At 46.4% G+C, this 8,218-nt stretch overlaps 1 protein-coding gene across 1 annotated transcript; it reads left to right on the top strand.

Moving 5' to 3' along the window:
- Positions 1-281: 281 nt before the first annotated feature.
- Positions 282-6,118, top strand: LOC104512342 (long-chain-fatty-acid--CoA ligase 4-like; the record flags this gene model as incomplete). Its single annotated transcript, XM_010155278.1, has 6 exons — positions 282-459; positions 2,170-2,279; positions 2,371-2,509; positions 3,841-3,991; positions 5,275-5,398; positions 6,047-6,118. Coding segments are annotated over 6 exons (774 nt in total), but the record flags the coding sequence as incomplete, so codon positions are not given.
- Positions 6,119-8,218: the final 2,100 nt, after the last annotated feature.

Below are 8,218 nucleotides of genomic sequence, written 5' to 3'. Positions count from 1 at the left end.
AGGTCCCTTCCAACCCTACCACTCTCTCAATATGTGAATCCTTAGAGGTCTTCCTTAATTGTCATCTTAGGATATCGAGCACCCATTTTACAGTTCAACAGAACACAGGTTGCACTATTTCTTCTATTTATATGTTGCAAGGAAAACAAAAGCCTTTTTTTCCTTTTAACGCACGGCAGCATGTGCTTAGGGTATTGCACACCAACTCATGTCAGCTTGTGGGGCTGTACCAGTACCTTCTTGTCCTCAGAGCTTTTACATTATTTTTTTTTCCTCACCAGTTAATTTTAGGAACTTACAGGTGGTTATCCTATGAAGAATTAAATGAGAAGGTAAACCGCTTTGGGAGTGGACTGACTGCCCTGGGACTAACCCCAAAGAGTACTGTTGCCATATTCTGTGAGACGCGAGCAGAATGGATGGTTGCGGCTCTCGCCTGCTTCAAGTACAACTTTCCTCGTGAGTGCTGATCTTGTGTACCTCTCGTCTATTTTAGAACCATTTCTCAGCCCTGGTTTGGCTGTTGAGCATTTTTAATCTGCCAATCCTGTCACTGATGGTGTAAGAATTTCATGACCTGACTCTGCCTGTGGCGTGATCAGACGTTTCCAGCCTATTCTGTGCATTGCAGAGATCCCCTGGATTAACTTGCTCAGACTTATGAGACTTTTTTCTGATTTTATTGTAGTGATGTTCTGGATATTGCAATAACAAAACACTACAGTTACTATTCAAATTTCTTAGAATACTCTGAAGACGTCCGTAGCTGCGTTTCTCACCCCAAAATGTGGAATGTGTTTATAGTGTTTTCTGTCTGTATCCTGACTTGCACATCCAAACCATGAAATGGTTATTAGAAGAGAAGGGCAGAGTGATTACAATCAGATGCTAGTCTGAGGGGGTTTTGGTGACACTAACCTGCTCACGGTCATTACAGTTATGGTTTCTTCTTTCTTAATCTTATTTAAGCTGCCAAAATCTCTGATCTGACTTACTGTGTACGAACTTCTCCATGAAGTGGCAAAGGTTACTGTGCCCTCATATGCCCAGTCTGCATATGACACATTATGACCCATTGCTGATTTCTGTGGCCTCCTTATGTGTGTGCTTGCTGCCTGCCTTCCAGTATTAGTAGAAATACTGGGAAGAGGTCACACGGTACAGTGTGCACAGAGACTGTTACAGGGCAGTAATGGAAGGGCAGCTGTGGCTGTTGAAGTAGGAGAGGATGGTTAATTCAGTCTTGATCCTCGTGCTTTGAGAGGCAAGAATAATCAGCTGTGTAGCATTACTCTCTTTTTGTCCCTTCACAAGAACTCTTTCACAGGAATATTAAATTCTTTCAGTGGACTTTGGAGGTTAGAGGTTGAGGTAGCAGGCACTGCTAAAGGAAGGTGTGTTTTCAAGGGAGTTGATGGGGAGAGGTGAACTCTTTGGTGTCTGCGAGGCACTTAATGGCATCACTGTAGCCAGTCAGGGTTGGAAGATCATCTTGAAAACCAGCCTGATTCCTTAGTCTGGTCCTCTGCCTTGCCCCCATCCCTGGTTTGACGGGAGCAAGCAGAGCAGCTGAGGCTGCTGGAAGAGCTGCTTGTCGCAGGGCATAGCTGCGAGCCGTTTAGGGTCACCTCCTCCCGAGTTCTGGGTGCAGAGAGCTCGGGGGCAGAACACCCGTTCTCAGTCGCTTTCTGTGCAATGGCTTGGTGCGTTGTTGTTGGGGTTTGGCGGATCTCTTTGGTTTCGATGGTTTCTCTTCTATAGACTAGACTGTTGCAGTGGGAAGGGACCTACAACAATCACCTGGTCCAACTGCCTGACCAAAAGTTAAAGCGTATTGTTACAGGCATTGTCCAAATGCCTTTTGAACACTGACAGGCTTGGGGCATCGACCACCTCTCTAGGGAGCCTGTTCCAGGCTTTGGCCACCCTCTTGGTAAAGAAATGCTTCCTGTACCACTGTCCTCCTCATTCCAGGGGTCTCTCAGGGCAAAAAATTCTGATGTGCAAAAAACAAACGCTGTGTTATCTCCAAATCAGAAAATTGCCCATTGAGCAGATTTTATGCCCCGCCCCCCTCCTCCCGCAGTGCCCTCCAGTGAGCTAAAGCAAGAGCTGTTGCATTCCGTATGGCTGTGACGTTTCTTTCACGTTCTCTCCGTGCTGTAACAGTCGTGACGCTGTATGCCACCCTGGGCGAAGAGGCAGTAACCTACGGCCTCAATGAGTGCGGAGCGTCCTACCTGGTCACCAGCGTGGAACTTCTGGAGAGCAAGCTGAAGGTAGTGTGGTGCCAGCCCAGCCTGCTCACGAGCAACCCCATCACCGTTTCACGGTGCAGTCGGTACTAAAAATGGCGTTTCTCTTCCGTAGGCTGCATTGCCACAAGTCTCCTGCCTTAAACATATCATTTATGTGGACAAGAAGGCTGTCAGTAAATCGGAATACCCTGACAACGTGGAGATTCATACTATGCAGACGGTAGAAGAGCTGGGAGCCAAACCAGAGAACTGTAAGTGAATCACAGAGAACTGGTCGAGCAAAGTTACCAGGGAAATCAGACAGAGCTGAAGAGGGATGCATTGCAGGGAAAACGGCACCCGTGCAGCACAGGAAGGCGGTGGCAAATTGGCAGCTGATCCTCTGGCTTCCTGTAAACAGACAGGAGATACATTTGGTCTCTGTCTGTTGTCCTGCACCTTTGTTCAAGTGTCAGGTATTTCAGGATAAAACTTGGCTTTTAACTTCTAAACCAGAACCAGAATAATTTAATTTTAAGACTCCACCTTTGTTTTAGGACGTGTAATAGAATGCAGTGTGCCATTTTCTGCTGCTCTTACCTTTATTCATCTCATTTTCACTATTTTTCCCAGGAAAAGAGGAGAAAGCACTTGTGGATTTTTTTTCCCTTGTTGCCTTGGAAATGTCTTTTTTCTTAACCAATCTGTGGCTAAAAAGCACCTTGGGCTAGAGGAATAACCACTGCATTCCTTGCTACACTGGGCAGGCAGGAGTGACTGTAAACTTTTGCTTTAAGGAAGGAAAACCAACCTTGGTCATCTCTCTTCCTTAAATCCGCAGTCTGTGCTTAGCCAGATCCCCTCTCTTGACTAAAAGGGCAGAGGTGAAGTGTAGCCTTACTGCTTTTGCACTGACTGGCAGCTTACCTGAGGCAGGTGCATTTAAAAAGGAAATAGTCTTGGCTCTGCAGCGCTGGCTTTGGAAGAGTGAGTGACAGGAAAGCTGACTTGCAGCTTTTTGGGGTGTTGTTTTTTTGGGTTTGTTTTTTTCTCAACCTGTTGTGTCTCTCTAGTGCCATTATTTCTCCCCTTCACTGCCTTGGGCAGGTCTGCTTGCTTTTCAGAAGGCTTTTTCTAGGAAGCTTTCAGCCAGCTGTAAGACGGGATGGCAGAAGCATCACCTGCATCGTGTCGATGATTGTCATTCCTTTCAAAATCTGCCTGCCATCACTTCCTGTTAGGAACAGAGCACTGCTCTCTCCATCTGCACCCCCCACTGCCCACGCAGCAGCACACGGTGCTTACACGAAGCCAGAGCCACACCGGTTGATCACAGACACTGTCACAGAATCACAGAATGGTTTGGGTTGGGAGGGACCTTAAAGCCCATCCAGTTCCAACCCCCTGCCATGGGCAGGGACACCTTCCATAGACCAGGTTGCTCAAAGCCTCATCCAGCCTGGTCTTGAACACTTCCAGGGATGGGGCATCCACAGCTTCTCTGGGTGGTGGGTTTCTCTGGGTTTCACAGTGATTAATCACAGAATTAACAATTTAGAAAGTAGATAAGAGTCAATAACAGTTTTCCTCCTGCGTTTCGTAGCCAGCGTTCCGCCCAGCAGACCTGTTCCTACAGACCTGGCTTTAGTAATGTACACCAGCGGCTCGACTGGGAGACCCAAAGGAGTGATGATGCAGCACAAAAACTTAATAGCTGGGATGACGGGACAGTGCGAAAGAATACCTGGGCTGGGGTAAGAACCACTCCGTTGTCGTGTGTGCGGGGAAATGAACGGAACCTCCAGCAGCACCCACGGTTATAGAAGGTCTGTTGCCAGCATCCGGTGTTACCTGATGTCTCCGTTTTATTGTGAGCCCACTAACGCTTAATTTACAGGAAATACCTTACCTGTAAAGAAACTAACCTAAGCTGTGTTTGAAAAGGACACCCCTCCAGCTCATCTCACAGGCTGTTTCCACTTTTTTTTATTATTACGCTCAGCTTTGGGCCTGTGATAGATTTTGGCACTTTCTTGCACATCAGAATGTGCCACTAGATAAGGAGGTTCCTCATCTAGTCAAACTTGGGAATTGTTTTTTGGACGTTTCCAGGCAGGTAGAATCACTACAGCAGAGCCTCCCGCGTCCACCGATGCAGAGACGGCGCTGCTGGGTGGGTAGCGCACACGCCGCAGGATCGGCTCGGGTATCGGTCACTAAATGTGCAGAGCAGCGCTGAACTCCGCCCTGGCAGTGGTGAAGCCAACTGCACGTTCCCTCACGTTAAGGTTTCGACATCTTTTGTGAACGCGGGTGTGCTTGTCGCTGCGTTCACAAGCGAGTTTCTTGCTGAGAAATCACAGAATTACAGAACGGTTTGGGTTGGAAGGGACCTTAAAGCCCATCTAGTGCCAACCCCCCTGCCATGGGCAGGGACACCTTCCACTAGACCAGGTTGCTCCAAGCCTCATCCAGCCTGGCCTTGGACACTTCCAGGGATGGAGCATCCCCAGCTTCTCTGGGCAACCTGTCCCAGTGCTCCCCGCCCTCTCCGGTGAGAGTTTCTCCCTGATATCTAATCTCAATCTCTACGAACTCCTTTTCTGAAAGGAGCCTTAGTAGTTTGGTGACCAGCTCTCTGTCTACTGAACTGTTTTAGAAGGAGCTGCTACGGTGACTGTCAAGGATTTGTGAATCCTTGGTGATTATTTTGAAATACACTGATTTCATCCTTAATTTCTTACCTGGGATGAAGTCTCCCCCAAGGAGAGGAAATAGTGGAACACTAAGGAGTCTTTGGGTTTCCTAAAAAACAAAGCAAATCCTGCAACTCATCCTGATTTCCCTAAGGGAGGATTTTCCCCATTTTGTTTATAAACTGTGGTTTGACATCGCGCCCTTCCCGTGTGCAGAATAAGCCTCACTTGTGACACAGGTCTTCCAAGAAGTCGGAACTGAGCCCACAGTGAAACTGCTCAAGAGTATTTCCAGTCTGCTTGTGCATCATTGTTGATGGGATAATCCTTTCCTTTCCTAGGCCCAAGGATACGTACATTGGTTACTTGCCTCTGGCCCACGTGTTAGAACTGACAGCAGAAATTTCCTGCATCACGTACGGCTGCAGGATTGGGTACTCCTCTCCACTCACACTCTCAGATCAGGTGAGGGGCAGGGGGAGCAAAAGCAGACTTGAGCTCTGCGGCCTGCGTTCTCCTTGCTTAGCTGTCCTCTTTCACGCCAAGTGCTGACGCATGTGGCACGCTTCAGAAACGTAACTTTTGTTTTCAGAAAATGCTGCAAATTAACGCTTCTGATGAGCTACAGTAGTGGGTCATACCATAAAAATTTTATTATAACCTTTACTTTTATGATACTTAGGAAATCTGGAAAAAACCCAATAAATGGCTCTTCTGTGTAGCCCTCTGCCTTTCTTCATTCAACCGTTAAGATAAATACGAGCTAATTAAGCTGGAAAGGAATGCTTCCCTGTGTTTTACTGGTGTAGAGATTGCATCAGGGAAAAGGAACTCCTGGAGGAAGCAAGTACTAGAGGGAGGAAGTAAGAGAAAGATAGACAAAGTGGAGTTAACCAGGTTGCACTTGTAAAAAAAACCTCGTGTTTGAGTTGAAAGTGTTGTAAATTGTTACTTTTCCATCACAATGGGAAAAAAACCCCTAATCTACAGACAAAATGGGTTTTTTGGAGGGTCTGGGGAGGAGATTTAAACAAATTACATGCTAATGTAGCTCCCTATTGTAGAGCTGCTTGGTTTTCAGCTTTGTAAATGGACATTTTTTCCCTATTACAGTCAAGTAAGATCAAGAAGGGAAGCAAAGGCGACTGTACTGTCCTGAAGCCTACGCTGGTGGCAGCTGTGCCTGTAAGTATGCAGAAAGATCTGTTTAGCAAAAAAAAAGACGCTTTCCGTCTTGTTCATGCTAGAATTTACTAACTTTTTTTTTTCTCTTTGTGTGTAAGTAACTGCCACGTGTAGGAAAAAAGCAGAATATAGAAATTCCAGTTGTGGTTCCTTGAACTGTGTCCTGAGGCTGCAGCTGAGCCCAGGAACATACGTGCAGCTGCACAGCTAAAGCCGGAGCCCTTCTGATCCACAGCTGTAAATGGCTGGTAGTAGTTACCAGGGATGCTTTAAGGGCACGATGCCCAGTAGGACACAGAGTCTGCCCTTGGCACTCCAAAATCCCTCTCTGCGTGAGGAGAAAGCAGGGTGGCTCTGGGCAGGAGGGACACCTGAAGGATACAGGCGTTTGGCGAAGTTACAGAACTTGGCAAGTAGAGCTGTTGTTGCCACAGTTGTTGGGGTGCTCAGTCTCGGCTGCTTCTCTCCAGGGTAACACCTAGGCCAAGCCTCCCACTGCTCTTAGGGCCGTGCTTAGTCCCCTCTTGCAGGAGAAAACGAGCAGGAGACTGTGACTCCTGTTGCTTCCGTAGCTTAGACTGGGCTTTGGGTAATGGGGCCTCTGCGTTCTGTGAGGGCTTGGTGCTCTGAAAAACACACAGGTGTTTGTGCCTTTCTCATGCAAACCCCTTCCTCGTGTCCCGGGCCGGCGTGTGGCTCCTGTGATTGTACTGCCTCTGTGGCTCATGAGCCTGGCAGCACCAGCTCTTGCCACGCGGTGATGGGTGAGGAGGGGGATTTAATCTCATCTAAGAATAGTGAGGGTTGGTTGGATTTGGCTGTTCTGCAGCATCTTATGGGAATAGGCAAGAGTTTCTAAATCAGTTACTCGCTTTTTTTTTTGTTTGTTTTGCAAAATAATCTTATGTAGAGCCTTGGTCTTTTTCTAAGAATTAACCAAGTGAAACTTAATATGCCTGAGAACCCCAGCTTTTGGGAAAATATGCACTTAAATTTATTTCCTGGAGAAGACTCAAATGCTAGACCACTGGCAAACGCAGTGCAAATTTTAAACACTGCCATATTCCCTCGTGGAAGGACTGTATTTCATGCCTGTGTCCATGCAGACAGCTTCCTACGGATGAAGTGCAGAACAGAGATAATGCTCAGCCCCAGCGAACCACCTTGGTTCTACAGACTTCCCATCACCAAGCAGTCAGCAGAGAGAAAACGGGATGGAAGCTGATGATCCATTTGCTGCTGTTAGCACACAGCACTGGAATTCAGCAACCTACAGCAGGGGAAAATTTTTTTTTATAACACCTAACATCATCTAGCAAATATTTCTCTCCCTAGAACTACTGTCTGGTTTTTATCATCAAAACATCGTAACGTCAACAGTGATTAGAATGTGTAAGGAATGACATGGAAAATCATTCTGACAGAATCCAGAGACACAGATATTTCTAAATATCTGTCAGAATATTGTAATAAGGGCGAATAGTTACTTCCAGCCTCTGTAATTTCGAGTACCGCGTCACGCCTCTGTAGCCTTTCCAAAAAGCTGCAATTAATTTTGCTTTAAGATACTTGTCTGGCTTTTGGAAACATTAGATGATATTCTGCAGGTGAACGGGGCTGAAAGTAGTGTGCAGTTTCTCTGAAATTCTAGTTTGTCTAAATCCCAGTCATGAAGATTTGAAGGAACTAATCAAAACCACTAATGAGAGCGGTTTCTAGCGAGACTGGAATATTTTGATCTCTGATGTTTCATAATACATCATTTTCATGGCTTTCTTTTCAGGTTTAATCTGGCTCGTTAGGAAGCACATAAATACTGGTGTTGTACTGGGCTGTAGAACAAACCTGAAGGAGCCAATCCTTAAGCTTGTTAAACACCTCACCAGTCTGAACACCATCCATTGCCAGTTCTGTGTATTTTAGTGATCATGAGCTTGTTACTTTAATGGGCATTAATTTCTCATCTGTGACAGGGCTGTGGGGTTTGGTCAGTAACTAGAATTACTGCAACCACATTGCTTTGAAAGTTGAGAAGCTTCTCTTGGAAAAGGAAGTGGTAAAACGAAACCTCTTGGTTCACTGTCGTGGTTTAACTCCGGC

This window comes from Eurypyga helias, unplaced genomic scaffold (genome assembly GCF_000690775.1).
Source record: "Eurypyga helias isolate BGI_N326 unplaced genomic scaffold, ASM69077v1 scaffold14247, whole genome shotgun sequence".
NCBI classification, from domain to species: domain Eukaryota; kingdom Metazoa; phylum Chordata; class Aves; order Eurypygiformes; family Eurypygidae; genus Eurypyga; species Eurypyga helias.
Note: the sequence above shows the minus strand (reverse complement) of the source record. Positions and strands in the feature narration are given on the sequence as shown.